Raw genomic sequence first — 22,618 nt, forward strand, 5'->3', positions numbered from 1 at the left:
CAGAGGCAGAGGCAGCCTCTGTGAGTTCAAGGTCAACCTGATCTATGTAGGGAGTTCCAGGACAGTCGGGGTTATGTAGAGAAACCCAGTCTCAAAATATAACCAAATAAATACAAACAAGCAACCAAAAAGATAGTAAATCTAAAACAAAACAAAGAAACAAAAAGCCCGCACAGTCAAATGAGATGGGTCCTACCTTGAAAGCAAGGTAAACGACAGAAACCTTCTCCAGTCAGGCACCTCATTCTCATCAGTAGCTAAGTGAAAAATGCGGTCTTCAGCTAGCTATGGAGCTCCGTGGTAGAATGAGTTCTCAGCAGATGGCTGAGGCTTAATCTTCCTAACAACAGACAGCAAAAATGATTTAAAAATACAGATTTGTAAAAATGGACTCATTTGTCAAGTTGCAAAACTCTGCACTGAGGTGAAATCCCTATTTTCCCAGTGATAGAACTGACCAGTTTAAAAATCTTGCTAATTGAAATATGCATAGAAGAGGAGGGAAATAAAAGTAAACGCGATGAATCCTTTCAGTCAAAGATTAGTGGATGGTGGCTTGTGGGTCACATCCACTGTTAGTTTCTGTATAACTAAAGGTGATCTCTCGGCTCAGGGACTGTCGTAGAAGAAAGGACGGAAAGCATGTAAGAGCCAGGGAAGATGGGGAGCGGTATGGGAATCCCGCATCCAGGCATGATGGGACCATTGCCCTCCTGAGCTCACAGCAGCTGTGACACCCGCTCAAGACCTGAATAAGATGGGGCCCATCGACATCCCACCAATGGGATTGAGGAATACATAAGGCGCCAGCCCTCCCTGAAGATGGTGGATAGGGAAAGAGAGGCATTTTCTTGAGTGGTGTGGCCTCTGATAAGGTGGCCCTGCTCCTTAAGAAACCCCTCCCAAATAGTCCTGGCAAGCACGCTAGTAGAACACACTGGATCTCACAGGCACACACACAAATCAAACAGTAAAAGTAGAAAGGGACTAGCTCAGAAGAAGGGGATTTGCAGGAGTGGGAGAGCAATGAGGGACAGGGAGAATATGATCCAAATTCATGATGTGTATATAAAATGACATGGGGAAACCATTATGATCATCTTCGTTTGGGTGGCTATTGCTATGAGGAAACACTGTGACCAAAGCAACTTTATTTGGCTTATACTTTTATATCATTTTTCACCATGGAAGGAAGTCAGGACAGAAACTCCCAGAATAGGAACCTGGATGCAGACACTGACGCAAAGGCCTTGGAGGGCATGGCTTAATGTCTCCCTTCCCTTTGCTTGCTTAGGCAGCTTTCTTACAGCAGTGCCAGCCCAGGGATGTCCCCACCCACAAGGGGCAGGGCTCTCCCTGACCAATCACTAATTAAGAACATGCTTACAGGCTTGCCTACAGCCTGAGCTAATGGGAACATTTTCTTATTGAGATCCCCTCCTCTCAAATGATTAGCTTGTGTCAGGTTGAGAGAATGCTATCCAGCACAATGAGGTAGAAATTATATGTACTAATATAGACATTCTAGCATTAGTCTGAGGGACCACGTTCCCACCTTTGGCAGCGACTGCTGCTCCTGTAGACCCCAGCTGTGGTCAGAGAATTTCTCTTTACAGTGAAAAGTACCGAAAACAAGGGATGGACGAGTGAGACAGGTACATCACCCTCTCTCTCTCCGGCCCTACGGAAGAGGTGACAGAAACAAGGTAAGAATGAGAGCTGGGAAACGATGTCTTCCCGACGCGACACTGACATCACACGCGTGACTCACAGAAACTATGACTGCCTCACAAGACCTGCACAAGACTGGGCTCTTCAGCATTCCCTCGTGGACGCCCTCTCCCTGAGGAGCTACTGGCAGCTGACCGTTGGGGGAGGGGGATGTTTTTCCCAGTGGTGTCGCTGTGTCTGCTGTGTTGTGTGTCACATCTGTGCTCATGTGAGCAGTCTATAAAAGTCTCTCTCTCTCGATCGGAAAGGAGATGGACTAGTTGGGAAAAAAGGGTTAAGTGAAACAGACTGGGAACAGTGACACAGTGTCTGAGGGGGAATACAGTCAGTAAAACGCCTGTATTTGTACATGAATAAAATTGCTGAAGAATGCTCCCATTTTTGTGAGCGGTTTGAGAAACAAAAGAACAGTGATTCATAAAAGATGACCTGTGAGACACAGAGACAATTCTGGTTCAGGGCTGGGGGTGTGGCTCAGTGGCAGAGTCTGTGCCCGACATGTGTGGAGTCCTGGTTCCCGTCTCCAGCATCAGCGTGTGCGTGTTCGGATCACTCTGTCGAGTACATCTCCCCTGGACATGTGAGTGCATGGGAGTGCTCTGGCCCACAAGCCAGACATGGCTGCTATTAAAGCCTCACAGCAGACGGTGGATCTCTGCTTGAGACACACACTGTGCCCACTGAGGAACGCTGGGAGCAATTGCTCTCTCCCTTGTGTTTTGTTTTGCAAAAAGCGTTCCTTCTTAGTCTTTCAGTATAAAGCTCTCTCCTCGGGTATAATAGTACAACCAGCAACCTGATTACAACACACTAACAAAGAACCAGAGGGGAGCGGGACTGACGTCATCCAACTCTGCATGTGGAGAAGGTGGCGGTAAAGGAGGCAGCGAGACTGTTGTGTGCGTCAGGAGTATTTCCCTCCGCGTCTCTTAGCTGACCGTCTAGAGGTCAGTGCCCTCTCCCCCACTGTAGATAACCTCATTGTAGTTGAGAGTCCGCCTTTACCTCACGGGCCTCAGGGTGAATCCTGAGTCACACCAGGCCTGTCATCAAGATTCACGCCTTCTTGCCTGGGCTTGATTTTAGAAAGAGATGCATAACTCAGCCATGGAGAAGACAAAAGAGAGGAATTTATCTGGAATTTTCTAGAAAGGATTTCTTTGCTGATTAAGAACAGACACACAGGACTGGGGGTCTGGCTCACTCACATTTTATAATGAACCAGCCTGCCTCCGTTTTCGGCTTAGTAAAGACAAACCAGGTTCATTCCTGTTTATAATTAAACCTCTGTTTCTCAAGGGCTGGGCTCTGCTTCACCTGTAACCTTAACTACAAATGGTTCTGTACTGCCTGTTCCAGGAATGGCAATCGTGTCTTTGCTTCAAGAGGCTATTAACTCTCTTGCAAATCCCTCTTTTGTTTCAAACGCTTAGATGGTCACCTTTGGCTACTTGGTTGCTACTATGACTACCTTGTTATGCCTACCTTGAAGCCATGTTTTTGTTTCAAGAGGTCATGAGGACTAACTTGTTTGTTCTGCTCCTGTAGCCCTGCCCCCTTTGCCTTCCAAAGCCCCAGTTTGGAAACCTCCTATGCCTGAGCTGAATGCCTCATATCCAATACTGACCCCTCGAACTCCACCTTAGGGGGAGATAGTCCATATACTCGAATAAAAAAGCTTGCTTTAAGTAATTAATTGCTTGTTTTGATTAATTTGGCCATGATGATTTGGGTCAGCGGTCTTTCTCCTCCCATCTTGGGGATTAGCAATAGTACGAAACGTCCTTGCGATAGTGGGAGGCTCTGCCCTGAATGTAGCCTGGTATCAGGGGTACCTTCATCTGTTCTGAAGAGCAGAAAGCATGTCCAATAGGATGCAACATGGTCTTTTAAGGAAAGCCAGAAAAACAGTCACACTGTATCAAATTTTGCTCACATTGCCCCAGATCAAGCACACAGGAAGGCAAGGCGTTCTCAATGCTACTTGAAAGAGGCGAAAGTTGTCAGGCAGGTGGCATCTCTGATGCTTTGCAATCAGAGTTCAAACCTACAATTCTGTGCTTATCACATGGGCTCTGCTTCTAGCACACGAGGTTAACGAAGCACTCGGACTTTTGGCTGCTAAGGATCCTTGTAAAACATGCCTGCTTTACGTGTACCGTGGTCTTGTACTGCCTGTACTATGTGTACTACGGTACTATACCTGTAGCGTACCACTACGGACCTAACCTTCAAGAGAAAGGGGTTGGAGATTGAAACACACAGAGACAGAGACATCGAGCGTCCTTGAAGCAAGAATGCCCCCTTTATTGAGTTCCAAGGCAGCTTATATAGGGATCCTTAACTGATAACCACGCCCCAGCCAAACCCACCAGAAACCACTTCCCTGCCATCAGGAACTCGTGAGGGTCTCGTGCTCAGAGCAGCTGCAAACACAGGAAAACAAGTTGTTTTTCTCAGAGCAGCTGCAAGCATAACAAGTTGTTTATGGGAAATTCAGGGTCTGGGGGTCCACAGCCCCCAACAGATCCTCAAGAAGGTTCATCGTTTGAGAGAACTCCAGTGCACAGCACACATTTCTGCCTGACGTCTCCACTCTGCTGTGATCAGCTGGCCACTGTTAGCATCATCGCATCCATTAGGGTTCATTTCACATTTCCCTATCTTCTGCCCCTTGCTTTGCCTGGATACAGATTTGTAATTCCAATTTATGCCCACACTGTCATTTGACTATCACAAAACTTATTAAAATTCTCATTTCTACATTCCTTTTCATTTATTTCTGTGGTGCGTTTCATTTTGGTCCTGAAGTAAAAGACTGGCCTCCTGAGGCAATATGATACAATGACAGGCATTTCCCCATGAGCTCTTGTCCTTCTCTCTTCTTTTAAAACCAAATGTCGTCTTTGTAGCCACAGATTTTCTTCAGAACCCTTCCTTTCTGTCTCAGGACTTTCAATAACCAGTCTTTAGGAAGGCGGCTGCTACATGAATAATACTTTCATCTAGTTTTTCTTTTATCTGAAAATACCCTTTATTTTCCATAATCTGTTAAAAAGCAGTATAGCTGGGTATAGAATAGTTCACTCCTTTGGAGAATAAAAGTAAAAAATTGATCCACTTCCTTCTGGCTTGTGGTTGGAGATGAGGGTCTTGTCATTTGAACTGCAGTTCCTCACATAAAGAACAGCATTAGAATAAAGTATGCCCATCCTCCACAGGGAGTCCCCCAACATTTTGGAAGAAGAGTCGTAGGCACAATAGGGGATGTTGCCTGCCTCCCTAAATGTAGCTTCGGTATGGAGAAGAACAAGTCACGTCTAGGACTCTGTCGTTAGCGACTGAAAAGGAGACTTTTACAGAAAAGCATTCTGATTTGTCTTCTTCATGTGAGAAAGAACAGCCTCCTCCTTCATAGACCTCACATGGATCTGCAGCATGGGACTGAGAGATAGAGCTAAAGTACTCAGAATCCCAGAGAGAGAGAGAGAGAGAGAGAGAGAGAGAGAGAGAGAGAGAGAGGAGGGAGAAGAGAGATATAGTTTAAGGACAGGCAGATTTCATAGCAGGAAATATCCAGGACTTGGGCAGTCCAGCAGTGTAGATAAAATGCTTATTTGGGAAAAAAGAAAAGAAAAAGAAAAAACATCCATTTCTATTTTTTTTTTTTTTTTTTTTTTGGTTTTTCGAGACAGGGTTTCTCTGTGGCTTTGGAGCCTGTCCTGAAACAAGCTCTGTAGACCAGGCTGGTCTCGAACTCACAGAGATCCGCCTGCCTCTGCCTCCCGAGTGCTGGGATTAAAGGCGTGTGCCACCATCGACTGGCTAAACATCCATTTCTAATCATTAATATTAACTGTGATTTTCTTGAATACCAGCTACTGTTCTAAGACCTTAGAAAAATCTCCACATTTAATATTTCTCAAAACACTTCTGGGACATTTCTGGTTGTGCATGCACCCGTGTATGTGTGTGTGTGTGTGTGTGTGTGTGTGTGTGTGAGAGAGAGAGAGAGAGAGAGAGAGAGAGAGAGAGAATGTGTGTGTGTGTGTGTGTGTGTGTGTGCAATACTTTTTTTTCAGTGCTGAGGTTTGAAGCTGAGTCTCATACAGACTAGATAAAGATTATCTCTGAGCTACATTTCTGCAGGAGTTGATTTTATACCTCACAGCCTAAGCTAGGACTTGTCAGAACTGGTCGGATCGCATTCTTTGCTTCGATCTCCGCAGCCAGTTCTCTGGATGTGCGGTTAATGCTATGGCACCGTCTTCTTGCTTTGGAAAAACACTACAACCCACCACCAGTGGGGATAGAAGTGTCTCTCACCACCAACCTTCTCCTTGGATTTCACCTTGTGTTGCCTCGTGCCTTAGTTTCAGGCAGGAGTTCTCAGCTGTGGCTGCTGCCGCTTGGGGCCAGCTGATTGCCTGCTGGAGGAGGACGGCCCGTGCACCTTAGCACATGTTGCAGACTCCTGGTTTCGACCCACTGGACCACAGCAGCAGCTCTGACTCGCTGTACCAGCTCCAAAAGTCTGCAGATGTCACTGGGGCCCCTCGAAGGACTAATGCACTCCACTTGATAATCCTAAATCTGGAGTTATGGAAACCGTGTGTTACATGTTTTAAAAATATCAATTTGTGGAATATTTAAAGATCGTAATACTTTCAAAATAAATGTGCATCATCTAGTGAACAGTCTGTGGTAGTTACTTGATGAGGCAAGATTGAGACGAGTGCAAGCAGCCTGTCTGGACGCTGTGTGCCACCACTGCCACTCAGGAGGTACTTGACAAGGTGGCATTCCAAGAGTGTACGCAAGCTGACAGGTGCTTGTATTATTAACTCAACCATATAAATGAGCTTCGTTGCATATAACTTGTTTTCGCACATTTCGGGACACAATTTCAATATCTAAAGCTCTGTGAGCTGGGCGTGGTGGCTCACGCCTGTAAACCCAGCACTTGAGAGGCAGGGGCAGGCCCATCTCTGTAAGTTCAAGGCCAGCCTGGCCTACAAAGTGAGCTCCAGGACAGCTAGGACTGTTAGACAGAGAAACCCTGTCTCAAAAAATAAAAATAAAAAAGGAAGGAAGGAAAAGAGGGAGGGAGGGAGGGAGGGAGGGAGGGAGGGAGGGAGGGAAGGAGGGAGGGAGAGAGGGAGGGAGGGAGGGAGGGAAGGAGGAAGGAAAAGAAAAAGGAAAGTTTCCTTCTGAATTCTTGAAAATTGAAAACTCCCAGACATGTGTTGTGGGTGGTGGTCCTTTGAACTGACAGCATCTGTCTTTCTATGATTTATGCTGAGCCCTTACTGGACAAGTGCCAGCAGACAGAAGCATTCTTCTTAGTTGATGACGTCTGCCCCAGGCCACCAAGGAAAAGGCTACCTATTCCTATGCATTTCAGTATCTGAGCTGAGCCTCCTGCTGCCCACACGTTGGAGCTTGGCAGCCTTGGGTCTTTCCCATCCTGCACAACTGCTCCTGCTAGACTGGCTTCTATCCTGCAGCTGTGGTTGGCTGAACACGGTTTCCCTGAGTTGTGACTGTTCCCTGCTCTCAGACTTTATGGTAGTCCAGGTTCCTTCTAAAGATGGCACCTGGCAACAACCATCTGAGCCTGGGGAACGTCTCTGCCGATGACCCATTCAACAGAGGAAGTCACTGTTTCTGTAAGACTTATGTCTTAGGGTTTCTATTGCTGTGAAGAGACACCATGGCCGCGGCAACTCTTACAAAGGAAAACATTTAATGGAGGGGCTGGCTTATAGTTCAGAGGTTTAGCCTATTATCTCCACGGCGACATGCAGGCAGACATAATGCTGGAGAGGGAGCTGAGAGTTCTACATCTTGATCCACAGGCATCAGGAGACTGTGTGCCACACTGGGCATAGCTTGAGCATACAAGACCTCAAAGCCAGCCTCCACAGAGTGACACACTTCCTCCAACAAGGCCACACCTCCTCATAGTGCCACTTCCTATGGGCCAAGCATTCAAACACGTGAGTCGTTGGGAGCCATACCTATTCAAACCACCACAGTTTGTAACTGGGTTTGAGGCTGCGGGAAGCCAGGAGCTTGTCCTCTGGATAGAAGAGCCAGCCTCGTTTCACGGGGCCACCCGGCTTATCTTTTACGTAAGCCTCAGCCTCCTCTTCCCCAGCAGCTGGTCTTTCTTCTCGGCAGCGCATCACGGCTTCTGTTGCTTTGTGGTTTGCAGCTGTCCTATTCCTTCCTTTCGGGACTCTCTCTCCTCCTCTGAAACACCGTCTATTTTTACCTAACTTGACACTCTTCCTTCACCATGTCATAGGAGCCAACTTCTAGTCTGAAATTTACCCAGAAGTCAAGAACAGTTTTGCTCTCTTTTAAGTGGTTGTGAGAAAATGAAAAACAATATTTCATAGTGAATGAAATTTATATACAGCTACAATCTTGTTGCCCTAAAAAAAAAAATTTTAGATCCCATGGTTTTTTTTTAGATCCCATTGAGCCTAGGATATAAATGACACCGAATTAATTTATTTAAATTTCTGCATGCCAACATGCTTTCTACAACAGCTTATCCAGGTGTTCACACCGAAGCAATTTTTTTTTGCATTCCTGTCCCAACCATGTTCTCCATAATCTGTTTGCAGTGGATGGATGTACAAGTTGTACACTGTGGTGCTCTGTTGACCTCCAGATTCTACCGTGAAGGCAGAGAGCACCATAACGCGCGCGCGCGCGTGTGTGTGTGTGTGTGTGTGTGTGTGTGTGTGTGTGTGTGTGTGTGTGAGTGTTGTTACAGGGTCTTGCTCGTGTAGTGCAGACCAACCTCCAATTCCCTATGTAGCCAGAGATGACTTGGAGCCGCTCTTCCTCCGGCCTCCACCTCTGATCCCTGGGGTTTTATGTGCATTTCCCCCTCACACTCAGGTTTTGCCATGCTGAGTATGGAGCCCAGCATGATAGACAAGCACTCAGCCAACTGGGCTCTCTCCTCAGCCCCTCCCATAGTGTTTTCTTGAAATATATGCATAGCTATTGTTTTCCTCTTTTCCCACGGCTGCTTTTGACCTACAAGGGCAGAACTGAGCTTGTGAAACAGATTTTAAGGGACAGCAAAACCAAAACAATTTCCTTTCTGGCCTTTACAATAAGTATTTGATGACCTTTAATATCAAAGAGTTCTGAAGGATTTGAAATTTGTTCACAGTAAGAAAAAAAATCAAGTCGGGTGGTGGCGGCGCACGCTTTTAATCCCAGCACTCCAGAGGCGGAGGCAGGTGGATCTCTGTGAGTTAGAGGCCAGCCTGGTCTACAGAGTAAAATCCCAAGACAGCCAAGGCTATTCAGAGAAACCTTGTCTCAAAACAGACAAAACAAAACAAAAAAACAAACAAAAAAACCCCAAAACACTAGCAAGTCCATTGGTTCCCAAGATACAAATTAAGAACTGCAACAGATAAGAGAAGGCTCACGTCAAAAGGTCCACGAATCAGAGAGAAGATTGGGCACATGAACCAGATTTTGAACTAAACACTCTGTGCTAAGTAAAACTCCTCTTTCTCCTGGGAGGTGGCAACACTGCAGAGGTGTTATCAGATGCACAAGTAAAGTGACCTTCCCTGGTTCACACAGCCAGCTCTGGACAAAACCAGGATTAGGCTCAACACTGTGATCTTGACTGGGTGCCGCTTTATGGTAGAGTGTGGATGACCCTGGGTTCTACTCTAGGCAAAACAAAACCCCTCACAACCACACTCTTTTCTCTTACAGTGCTGGGGATGAGCCCTGGCCCTTGCGCATGCTCGCTAGGTAAGCGCTCTGCCACTCAGCTCCACCTGCAGCCTCTTTATTAATCACGACCAAAGCTCGAAGCTCGTGGAGGCTTCTTATCTCCCTAAACCTCTCAGTGACTGTGGGATATATGCAAGTGACCGCTATAAAACAAAAACCACCACCAAGAAAACCAAAACCATAATTATAAACATTTTTGCTCGCCGTTGAGCTATGCAGGGTGCCGAGCCTACTTTTGTTGACTATCTATCTGCAAGGCAAATGTTGCAGGCACTGTTCCCAAGAACATTTGAGCGCAGCCTCCGTCTGGCACAACACACCTTACTGGTCCAGCTTAAGAACTCCACTTCTCCCATTGATTGTTAGGGTTCTCATTCTTGTGATCAAACACTTGACAAGAGCAACCTAAGGGAGGCGGGGATTTAAGAAGAGAGGTCACCCATCTTGGTGGGGTAGGCATGGCTACCAAAGCTGGATACTGTTGTAGAATATTGTTTTAAGGTGTGTTTCTCTTGTTTATGCTGGGCAACATTTGTTTTAATGATGTAAACTTGTGTTGCTTTTGTTTACGTTGCATTTGCTGAACTCTGTAAAGTTGGGATTCTTTGCCTGTCTAAAACACCTGGTGGTCTAATAAAGAGCTGAACGGTCAATATTGAGGCAGGATAGGCGGGGCTGGCAGGCAGGGAAGGAAAACTCTGAGGGTAGCAGAGCAAGGAGAGAAGGTTAGCTACTTGAGAGTGAGCCTCTCTGAATTTCACCTCAATCTTTGAATCCTGAGTTCTGTTAGAGGGGTAGAGATCTAGATAAAGTTCCCCTCAGTGGCTTTGAGAGAGGCCCAGAATCCCACGGGCTGCCGTGGCCCTTGTGTCCTAACTGCTGCTGGTAGCAGCGGAGCTGCAGCTGGGGATCAGGACAGCAGTTGCTTAAGGGACAGCCACTGACCTGGGTGAAAACCAGCAGCTTACAGTGTGTCCTCAGTAGTCTGGGGCAGACTGCAGGCTGCAAGTGCAACAGGGCCATAAAACTTCAAGGCTCCACCTTTCGTGACCCACTTCCTCCCGTGAGGCTCCACCTCCCGAAAATTCCAGACTCTTCCAAAACAGCCTTTCTACCTGAGAACCAAGCGTTGGAACTAACAGACGCATCCGACCCGTGGCCTTGCCTTCCCTAGACTCCCCAAACACCAAGCTCTTGATGAGCAGAGCCGCAGTCTTAGGCTGCAGTGCCTCCCTCCTGTAAACTGTTGCCGTGCTGATAGAAATGAAGTTCTTGGGGTCTCCACACACATCATCAGCTTCCAAGTGTAGACCTGAGTGATCTCTGCCCAGATCTGGGATTCCTGTTTGTGTCTCTCATTTCATTGATTACTTTCATTGTTTTCCATTCTGAAGGCTGATGCTAGCTACCCCTGCCTTGAGTCATCATCCGCTAGAGCTGTCCCCTCTCGTCATTTTCTCGGTTTTCTAGTAGCTTCTAACACATTTAGGGTATTTTCACTCTCATTTAAGAAGCCGTAGATGTAAGGCAAATCCCCCCAGGTCTGAAGGCTAGCCCTTGCCCGTATGTCACGGATGAGGAACTTTAGAATTGAAATGTGTCTTTCTTGAATTAATTACAAACACAGCAGCTTCGTGGAAGCATTGAAGGTCCAGCTTGGAAGGCAGCCTGGGAATGTGGAGAGTTCATTCGCTTGGACTCTGAACAAAGAACCAATCTTCATGAGACTCCCTTTCCCCATCTTAAATGGGGTGCGGGGGGGGGGGTGGTTAGAGTCTACCTTTACCAGCTGTTAATCAGGATTCTTGGACTTAACCCATTTGAACAGCTGATAATCATACCTAGGAACATTAGAAAATGCCATAGTGTTTACTCCACAATTGAAATGAAGGCATCTCAGAGTTCAATCCCCAGGACCTTGCAAACTGGGCTGAGATACCTGAGATACCTCACACACACATACACATGAGAGGGAGAGAGAGAGGGAGAGAGAGAGGGAGGGAGGGAGGGGGAGAGAGAGAGAGGAAGGAAGGGAGAGGGGGAGAGAGAGAGAGAGAGAGAGAGAGAAGAGTAATGTGAAGGTTATAACAAGCTTTCTTTCTGTCTCTTTAAGGTCCAGACTACATCAAAGACTACTTGCCTAAAATCCACCAGCATACCGCCTACATAGGAGAAAAGCGTCCAGCGCTAGAGAAAACTGGAGATCTCAGATATTTATTGAGATCTGCCCCAGACCGAAGCCTGCCAGCAAAATATAAACACGAGTATGTTGGTGGAATTGGCTGGGGGATACCAGAGTACCGTTTCATCAACAGATCGAGACTGGGGAGCGGCTTTCACATCAAGGTACCGCTCTTAATTTCAGTCTTCAGAGGCTCCTGTGTTCTGATTTGAGCTGATTCACGGCGAGTTTGCCTCGTAGGTAACGTCAGGCCCTTAGTCACCCTGAGAAGCATGTAAGCTCTGCAGGAAGAAACTGCTGGTGTTGGTGATAAACGTACTTATTAGCAGCACGGCCTTTAGCCCAGTAGACGAGAGGGGAGGCACAAAGACAGTGCCACCGACAGAGAGCGTCTCTGCGCAGAGATGGGAATGTCCCGGGGTCACATGCGTGCGGGGGCATCTGCACATGTTCCCCGTGCTGGCTCTGCTCGGTGAGTGGGCCGTGTCAGGGAAGAAGGTGGTGCTGAATCTCAATCTGCAAAGCAAAAAGCCACCAAGTGTCAGCTCTTGAATGTCACTGTGCTGAGCGTGCTGTGGCGGTGACCAGGGCTCTGCAGTCTAGAAGCCCTGTCTAGTTTCCTTTGGATGGTGTGGGCCGAGGCAGGTGCCCACACGGTCATCTCAAAATAGAAAGAAGTGGAAATGGCTTTAGAAGCGGGGTCTGAGAAGGCCAGTGTATTTACAGACAGGCTTTAGCACCTTCTATATGCGTAGCATCACCCAGTGGATACGTTTCCAGATTTCCTCAAATTGTTTTTTGAAATTTGTGTGTGTGATGTGTGTATGTGGTGTGGGGGGGGAGGGGGGTGATGTGTGTGCAGTGTGATGTGTGGTGTGTGTGTGTTACACAGAGACTGGTCTTGGGCAGAGGCTTGAAGTCATGGTGCTGTTTACCCTTTCTTGGGTCTGCTGTCTTAACAGGAATCCTTTTCATATAGGTCCACCTATCTCTCGAAACAATCTTAAACAGCTTCCTTTTTTGCCTTATCATATTTTGTCTTCATAGTTTATTTTATTTTTTTTTTTTGATTGTTTGTTTTTCAAGACAGGGTTTCTCAGTAACTATGGAACCTGTCCTGGAACTCCCTCTGTAGACCAGACAGGCTTTGAACTTACAGAGATCTGCCTGCCCCTGCCTGAGGAGTCCACAGGCATTGTTAGGAAGGTTTATGAGAAATGATCAAACAAGCAAAGCTCACCAATATCAAAACTATCCAACTAATAAGACATTTTTATAAGGATACATTATAGAAATAGTTAGCAAATACGCCTTGGAGCATGGTGAAGATTAACAAATACATTGTAACTGATAGAATGCCCCGGCCCCAGAAGACAACCTTACTGTGACTGCTCCTGTCAGCAGTGAGCCACGTCTGTCTCCCCACTCCTCTAAGAGGCCTGACCAGCTCCACCGCTTCACACATTTGCACCCCAAAGGAAGCTTGATGCCCCTCCCTGCTGTGCTATAAACAGTCTAGACAGGTGAGGCCAGCCTTTGCTCTCTTTCTAAGAGAAAAAGTTTAAGATCCGACTTTATATAGGCAATGGATAAAAATTATAAAATGAATACTTAATAACAATTGTCATTCCCCCAGCCACGTTCTCCAGAACTCCTAACTAGAAAGCAATAATAATTTTAAAACCCCTTATTTTTACACGGCTTCTGTCAAAGTTTTCTTTCCTTTTAATTAAAATATAATTATGTCAAGTTTCTCCCTTCCCTAACCTCCATCCAACTCCTCGTATGTGCCCACCCCCATTCCCGGCCTCCTCCTCTTTAATCTTCGACACCTCCTTAAAGGACTTAGAGCTATATAGGAAGGAAAGCGCCTGAGAGTGATGGCGTGTGGTACCTGGAGAGGATGCACCTACCCACGAAGCCCTTTGCTGGGGCTGCCATTCTTCCCCTCCAAATCCCAGCCCTGATTTCCTGTGCACCCAAGCTCAAACCTTAAGTCTAGACTTGGTTTCAATTCCTCGTGAACCCATTTACTTCCACCACTCAGATCATGAATTTGCATTTGGAGATATACACATCAGTTCCGCGTACGCAAACCCGCTACAAAGTTTGTGAGGTGTAAGGAATCAGATTCAATGGACAGGCCTGAAATCCTGGGAGGGATTACAGCTTGGGAGGCTGAGGCAGGGGAATCATTCAAGGCCAATTTGGGCCATGTAGAGAGAAAAAAGAGAATGAGAGGGCCGAGAAAAAGAGGGGATGGAGAGAGGGAGAGGCAAGGACAGGATGGGAGGGAATACAAGGAGGGGAGGAGAGAAGGAGGGAAGAGGGAAAAGGGAGAGAGAGAGAGGCAACAGAGGTACAGAGAGAGGTCTAGGGACAAGGAATGAGAGGAGAGGAGTGGTGATGTCAACTGAGGTCACCTTAGAAAGTACAAAAGGTGCCACTTCCATGATGTCTCGGTCCACTGCCTGTTATTTCTCCAATGCCTTTTTTCCCCTGAGACTTCTCCCCCATCTACAGCCATTCTTTTCCCATCCTATTTCACATCAAAATGGCCACTTTTCAAGTCTGGCTGTGGACACTCCTCAGAGTGTAGCGTATGATAGCTCCTCAGAGTGTAGCATGTGATAGCTCAGAACTGCAGTTTTTTACACAGACCTTCGCTCAATGTTTTTTATAGCTCCAGCAGCTGTGCTTCCTAATTTGAGCTCCAGGTCTGTCTGAGACCAGCAGCTAGGATGCTCAGGCACCTGAAGGGACTCCTGCAAAAGTGCCCTGGGAAGCTGCCTTCTACCTGGAACCTCTTATTTAGAGCAAAAAGGGGCTCCACAGATCATGTGACAAATTATCTGGCTTGAGCACTGAGATAATAACCTCTGTGCCAAATGGCAACCTGAATACTTAAACACTTGCCACACTGTAGAGGTCAGTGCAATAAACTCATAGGAAACCCCCGTCTCGTATATGTATGTGTGTGTGTGTGTGTGTGTGTGTGCGCGCGTGCGCGCGCGTGTGTGCGCGCACACACGTGTGTATGCATGTGTGTGTTTGTGTGTAGCTATTTCTAGTTTATGTGTTACAGTACCATGGTAATGAATGCATATATCAGCCAGGAAAAGCCCATTACTTTTGCTGTTATTTCAGATTTAAGAGCAGTGCATTCTTCTTGTTTAAATGGATTTGGCCTCTGTCAAACTATGTATGTCATTTCTACAATAATATCTGGAGCCAAATGAAACAATGTCTATGGCATTCTAATGGCCTCTCCAGTGGTCTGCCTCCTCACCCCGGCCTTGCTTTAACCCAGACCTCAGCAAGGTCAGCTGACTTCCTGATGTCCGTTTTCTGCTCCTGCACTCTGACCTCATAGCGAATTGATTTAAGTCGGTTGCTTTCCCCACAGAAATGATGTCATGTTGGACTTGGTCAGCCATTCTTCATTGGTACGATCCCTAGGACAACATTAAATCAGTTCACCACGAGATATATTGCAACCATTGTGTTTTAAATATAGCAATCTAACTGTATATGCATACGTGAGGTGGTTAATACATTTTTCCCAGGCTTTGATAATTCTGCCCATTTTAACCACCACAAATTCTATCAGCATGCTCTAGTTGGGGCTTCTTTTGACAGTTTAATGACATTTGAACAGACACACAGTCACCCAGTCACACAACCACACAGCCACACAGTCACATAACCACACAGCCACACAGTCACATAACCACACAGTCACATAACCACACAGCCACACAGTCACATAACCACACAGCCACACAGTCACATAACCACACAGTCACATAACCACACAACCACACAGTCACACAGTCACACAGCCACACAGTCACACAGTCACACAGTCACATAACCACACAACCACACAGTCACATAACCACACAGCCACATAACCACACAGCCACACAGTCACATAACCACACAGCCACACAGTCACACAGCCACACAGTCACATAACCACACAGCCACACAGTCACATAACCACACAGCCACACAACCACACAGTCACATAACCACACAGTCACATAACCACACAGCCACACAACCACACAGTCACATAACCACACAGTCACATAACCACACAGCCACACAGTCACACAACCACACAGCCACCCAACCACACAGTCACACAACCACACAACCACACAGTCACACAACCACACAGTCACACAACCACACAGCCACACAACCACACAGCCACCCAGCCAGTCACAGAGTCAGAGTGAAAGTAAGACATACAGAAGTAAGAAAAGGAAAAAGCCCAGAGGCCAAGGGTAGTCAGGACAATTTAAGAAAAGCTGATCAGACACAAGCCAAGCTAAGGCTGGGCAATTATAAGTAAGAATAAGCCTCCATGTGGGATTTATTTGGGAGCTGGGTGGCGGGCCCTCCAAAAGAGCAGAAAATAACCCACAATAGGTTGAGGTGGGTTGATCCGTGGAGACTGCGCTGGAGTTAAGTGGCAGTGAGCAACTGACCTAAGTCCTCTATATAGTACATTCATTGCACTGTGTGCAATCTCTGCATCTTCAAATTTCAGGAAGACGAAAATACAACTGGTGGTTTACAAAAGTAATCCATTTGGAAACAAGCATGGCGCTCTGGGTGTCACAGCAGCCAGAGGCTTGGTCTCTTGGCTAAACTGGCACGGTTCCTCACTTAAGGATGTGACTTTTGCAGACAGTGGTTGGTCAATCAAAAAATACATACCTGTTTTCTATCATTTTTTTATTATGATGTGGAAATATGGAAAGAAAAAAGAAAAGGAAAAGAATCCTATGAACCTGTAAGGAGATTTTATTCCTTAATTATAAGGATAGCTTAAAGTACCTGGATTATTACAGGGCCTGATATAAAATCTCGAGTGTATTTCTAATGTAAGCATTAACTTTTCCACCAATAAAATTAAGCTTCTTAAAGTCAGAATTACACGCACTCCACGGACCCTCAGCTGACATTAGTGGATAATGAGAACACCAGAAGCTGAGAACGGACTGATGAGCTGGACTACGCTCTAGCAAAAGTGGTCTGACTCCACAGTTAAGTCTTCGGTTTATTGTTGAAGAATTCTGCAGTTTGTACATGATCTAATATCGCAAGCACAGATGGATCAAATGCCGGGACATGTGTTTTCTAAATCTGGCTTTGATCCTCTCTTAAGGTCACTGGAGGGAAGTCCTTAAAGCATGGTAAACTTGCAGTGACGGCTTCCTCCATGTGCAACACTAGCAGAGCCCTCAGCATGCATACATATAGATTACGTGGCCAGGATGCGCATGTCCATAGATTATGTAGGGCGTAAGGCCCTAGGGTAACTAGGCAATTTGGGACCCCGGAAATGCTAGCACCTAGGGCGACTAAGCATTTTGCCTGAATGCTGACGACTGTGGGACCAAGATGTGATGGAAATGACAATATTATTGTTTATATTTTCATTCCCCTAAAACAAGTTTGTTTGGCACAACTGTACTGCGTGTGTTTGATCACATGTAGGCAGGAAATGTCAGGAGTACGCTTGCCCCTGATTGGATGTAGGAGAGAGGTATGCAGGCAGGAAGTAGGCCAGGATATATGTTCACCCGTGATGGGAGATGCAGAGGCCTGATGGGTTTGCCTTTATTAGTTGGCCTCTTCAAAATGTGACTCGTTGCCTTTTCCTGGGCACCTCGGAATGGCCCTAACCAGAACCCATCATCCTGCCCGGTATGTAATAAACGCTTGCTGCCAGTTTGGCTCAAAAATTGTGGAACTGGTTTTCTCTCGCAAATCTCAGGTTTAATAGTTGTTATTGCTGAAGTTTATAAAGTGATTACTGCCAGGCACTGTGGTCCCAAGCCGCACTCCACAGAGCTGCGAGTAGCTTCTTTGGGTTTGACTTTCTACCGAGAATATCAATAGCATACAATACTCCATCCTGGTGTTTAGCACGGGGTAGATGCTGATCCAGAAATGACGAGACATGAAAACCATTTTTGTCCTCATGCAGAGTCTTTGCTATTCACAGAGAGAAAAGAATTTTTAAGTGTGTGTTAGATTAGTAACCATTCTACTCCCAGCTAGTTAAATACAATTGTTTGAAAACCTTTTATTTTTTTTCCTACCTTGGAAAATACTTTTCACAATGAGGGAGTCTCTGCTCCTAGCTGTAGAGCTAATTGGACAATTATATGAAGGGAAAACTCACTTTTAACTTCAGAATCAACAGCAGTAGCAATGTAATCAACACATCACACAAATCCAAACGTGAATACAATTGCAAATGAGGCACTTGGTTATATTTCAGAAACTACAGCAATTGCCCTTGGAGATTTGGGAAGCTCCTGGTAGCTTCAAGTGTAGAGTCTGCTCAAGTTCAAGCCCTGATGGGAATCAAGCAGAAGAGGCTACAGGGCTGACATTAGTAGTTATCAGAACTACTCCAACAAAGTTATGATTAGTAGTTATCAGAACTACTCCAACAAAGAAGGGTCTGGTTTTTCTCTAAAAGAAAGTTCTAGTGTATTTAAATTGAGGTAGCCTATAACAGGGGGAGGGGAACAATGCCTCATCTAGACACCAAAAGCTGAGCTGTTTATTAAGTGGGGTCCCACAGACCTCAAAATGTTACAGGCTATTGCTATTGCACTTGGTCACCCTCCAGAACCTGACCATGAGACCCTATTGCTAAAGACAACACAAACTTGCGTCATAGAACATGAAGAAATCAAGCTGGTCCTGATGAGGACGCTTCATACCCACTGGAGAGCATTCACAGTGCTGAACGGTGCCGTACATGCTACTGAAAGAGAAAAGTAGTCAGCAGTCTTACCCAGCTGTAAAACAGGCAAGCCGCCATAACAACCAAGCTGGCAGGAGATGCGGCAGGCGCAATGGTGGCACGAACGTTATGAGAGCAACCAACCACTTTATGACTGGATTTAAGGCCAGTTACACAAGGTGGAACTCATGTGTGGCACTGCTGTGGAGACCAAGACCCTGTGTCTAGGTAGGTCATAGCCCCTAGGGCTGAGCCTACGACTGTGAATCTGCTAAATGGCCTGAGAGGAAGGATTTTTATCTTCCCTCTTTTCTGTCAGCTTTATTTACTAGTATTTTCATAACACCTTAAGTTTCTTACCTATAAAATGGAGATTATATTGGTTTTCTACTGCTACATAGCAAATAGTCACAAGTTCAGAAATGTAATGGTGCACCATGTATCTGCTTCCAGATCTACAGGTCTGAAGTCTGGGGAGAAGGCATGGCTGCCTTGCTGCTCAGGCCTCCCAAAGCTGACATCAGAGTATCTCTGTCATCTCTTTCATGTTCATGTGGTTGTGGCAGAGTCTGCTTCATTGTGGTTGTAGGGATGGGTGTTAGCCAGGAGCCATTCTCCCGGAAAATGCCCAAATTCCTAACCACATGACTCTTTCACGCTAAGGCTACTAAGGAAATCTCCCTCAGGTCTCATGTTCCTCATCACTGCAGCCTTTCTGTCAAGAACTTTAGGGTCTTCTAAAAACTCTGTTAGGTTAGGCTCACTAAGGCTAAATCTCTCTCTCTCTCTCTCTCTCTCTCTCTCTCTCTCTCTCTCTCTCTCTCTCTGTGTGTGTGTGTGTGTGTGTGTATAATATAGCCTTGTGCACGATGCTAGGCAAGTTCTCCACAACACAGCTATGAGGCCTTGCTGAGTTGATTAGACTGTCCTTGAACTCACCCTGTAGCCTAACTGGGACTACAAGCCTATGCCCACCACACTGGGCAAATCCTTCTTAAATTCAAAGGATTTAGGGTCTTGATTATGTTTACAAAATCCCCCATCAGTGACACCCTGTGTGTAGATATTTGATGACTATCTGGAAGAAAACACGTTTACCAGGAAATGAGAATTCAGGGGGCCATTGGAGCTCTGCCTACCACAGGGTTAATAGGAAACCCTCGGAGTTTTGTTCTCTGGATTACGTGAGGTATGTGTGCATAGTGCTGGCATAGTGTTTCACACAGCAGGGCTCAACAAATGCCATCCAGGGGCTTTCATGTTTCTATCTGCCCATCTTTTCCAACCGCAGGGCTATAGGCAGGGTAGAGCCGTGATAGAATTTGCACACCACTTGGATACACACCAGGAAGCAGCAATTCCGGCTCTAAAGCTAACATACTCACAAAGCCCAGTGTTTACTGCGTGCTTAAAGTTGATTAATTGGTTCAAATTATTTGAAACATTGCAGTCAAACAACAATGGCAGAAACATTCAGGTTCATCTGTAACGGGGCATAGAATGCAATGTGGGTCTCTGCATTGCTCTTTCTCTTTACAAGAATAGTGCATCGCAGAGGCTAAGCCTTAACCGCTGACATTTTCCAGAAAGAACTGTTTTGTTTCAGCCCTTGCACTGAATATATAATGAATACTTCAGATGCCCCATTCTTGCAAAGGCCTTTATGCCCTACTTGATTCAATAATTCCAGTCTAAAATAGGCAACATTATGCAGTTTGGTGGCTCAGTCACAACAATGCGGGTGCTTATCACAGACTGTGGGAAGAAAGACACCTAAGGGGTTAACAGTAATATTTTGCAAATTGAGGCAAGTAGAGAACAAACACATTAGCATAACAAAAGATCGCCTGAGGGGGTACTGTGGGGGACTGAGAGCCCAGTGTTACCAAGAAGGAGGCTGGGGAAGAAAACCTTAGTGTGTACACATTCTCAAAATACATTGCATTGCATCTGGTCTACTGGTAAGAAAGCCCCTAGCGACAGAAATGGGTAACATCGGCCCTTCCAGTAAGGAAAGCTCCTTCAGATACCCTGGAAAAAGCATTGTGGAATATCCTAACAAAGCAAGTATTTCTCTGCAAAACAGTCCCCAGGTCACCTGAACACGGCAGGGCTGCACTAGAGGTGGGTGGGAAATAAAGGGGAGGTGGCCTTGTCACTAGAACTAGCCCCAGATGTACACAATTAATTTAACTCAGTCTTCACCAAAACATGCCTTTCGCTCACAGTTGGCTAGCTTGCATTTCCTTTTTACTAATCCCTAGACTTTGTTGAAACATGGTTTCATAGGAAATGTTTAATTTTGACCTATAATTATATTTGTTAACTGAAAATTTTATATATAAAAATTTCCCCAAAACATTATATATTTGTGGGTTGTATGAAAAAGTTACAATTTTGTTTACTGATCTGTAGTTCTGGGATAAAATGTAGGACCTTGTGTCTATCAAGCAAGTGCTCTATCCTTGAGTAACATCCCCAGAGAACTAATCTCTAGATCAATATTTCCCTTATTATGAATAATGGGCCAATATAAATGTTTATATGATTGTGAATTCATTAGGTTTAGCACTTTGGTGAGCATGGCTACTCAAATAAGTCACAGTGTGTTTGTTAATAAATTAAAACACAAAAGGGTGAGTGTATTTAAGATGACAAGTTTGTGTGTGTGTGTGTGTGTGTGTGTGTGTGTGTGTGTGTGTGTGTGTGTGTGTTTTTGAGACAGGGTTTCACTGTATCTTTGGAACCTGTCCTGGAACTAGCTCTTGTAGATCCGCCTGCCTCTGCCTCCTGAGTGCTCGGATTAAAAGCATGTGCCACCACCGCCTGGCAATAACAAGGTTTTTGTCACGAACCCTGTAACTAAGAGAAGCAAAGACTTCTTAGCATTTCTGACAAGAAGGTGTCATGCTTTTGTTATTAAATCTTGAGTAACAAAAGATCAAAGAAGAGCATCCAAAGAAAATAGTAAACTTACTTTTGAATTAGTGTGTCAACTGGTTTTTAGGGAATTGTATGCCAGGGATCAAACGATACCATGACCTTTCCATTGCACGGAGATCACTACTTCCGCATTGCCTCTTGACTAATGGCCGGCTCTGCATTAAAGTTTTAACCGACCCCTTCCTTTGTACGGTTGCTTTCTGTATGGGGGTCAAGACTGCCATTTTGGGTCACCTGAGCAAGCATGTAGATTAAGGAGTTAGAACAGAAACAACTATTAGGCAGGCTGGCAGCAAAGCCGTTCTGAGCAAAGCCTGGGCAAGAGGAAGAGGGGAGGATGTGAGAACAGCCAATTGCTGCTGAACGTTCATGGTTATTGCTATTTTTTGAGCTGTTACGAATCTGGCACCTCCTGTCAATATAAATTTTTAAAATGCATTCCGAAGCAGAAGTGAAATACTTTTTTTCTGTTTTCATGTTGTAATTTTCATGTTGTAACCTAGCCCAGAAAACTGAGAAGTGACTGTAGTCCTCAAGCCCTCTGAATATGAACATGACACCCCTGTTTCCCAGCTTCTTTCTAAGACGGGGAAAGGAACTGGAACACAGAGAGCATTCATTCAGGAATAATCCAACATTCAAGCGTACACGAGAGGGTGTGGGATTTCATTCTCTCTCTCTCTCTCTCTCTCTCTCTCTCTCTCTCTCTCTCTCTCTCTCTGAATGTGAAACTGATATTTAGCTAGCTACCACATAGATTCTCAACTATTTGAGAGCTTTCAGATCTGCTACAGGCCCCTAATGCCAGCTTTTCCCTACTCCACTGACGCATTGGCTAACTCGGCAGAGCTCTCAAGTGCCCACTTAAATGATGATTGACAGCCCACAGTGCTGCTCCCTTACAGAGTCAGACACGGAGCAGCCTGGCCAGTCCCCCAGTCTTTGTCAGTCCTTTTCATTCACACAGAGGGAGTGGAGCTCGTGGTGACTGTTTCCTCTCAGGCCAGGAAGCAACAGTGATCATCTCCACTGATTTTCTTTTTTAAATTTTTAAAACATAACTTTTTTTTATTCTCTGGGAATTTCATACCATGCACCCAAATCGCACTCATTTCCCAGTCGTTCAGTATCCACCCTTCACTCTTGCATCCCCCACCCACCCCATGCCAAGGAAAACTTGAAATAATAAACATTTAAAAATACAA

The 22,618-nt window shown here is 45.6% G+C and overlaps 1 protein-coding gene across 1 annotated transcript in view; it reads left to right on the top strand.

Annotated features, from left to right (window-relative positions):
* Window positions 1–2,229: 2,229 nt before the first annotated feature.
* Window positions 2,230–22,618, top strand: part of Spmip2 (sperm microtubule inner protein 2) — a 47,378-nt gene continuing 26,989 nt past the window's right edge. The window contains exons 1-2 of the mRNA XM_075950692.1: window positions 2,230–2,311; window positions 11,624–11,856. Of these exons, the coding sequence (XP_075806807.1) occupies window positions 2,230–2,311; window positions 11,624–11,856 (315 nt within the window). The remainder of the gene's footprint in view (window positions 2,312–11,623; window positions 11,857–22,618) is intronic.

Source organism: Microtus pennsylvanicus, chromosome 16 (assembly GCF_037038515.1).
Source record: "Microtus pennsylvanicus isolate mMicPen1 chromosome 16, mMicPen1.hap1, whole genome shotgun sequence".
Lineage (NCBI taxonomy): Eukaryota > Metazoa > Chordata > Mammalia > Rodentia > Cricetidae > Microtus > Microtus pennsylvanicus.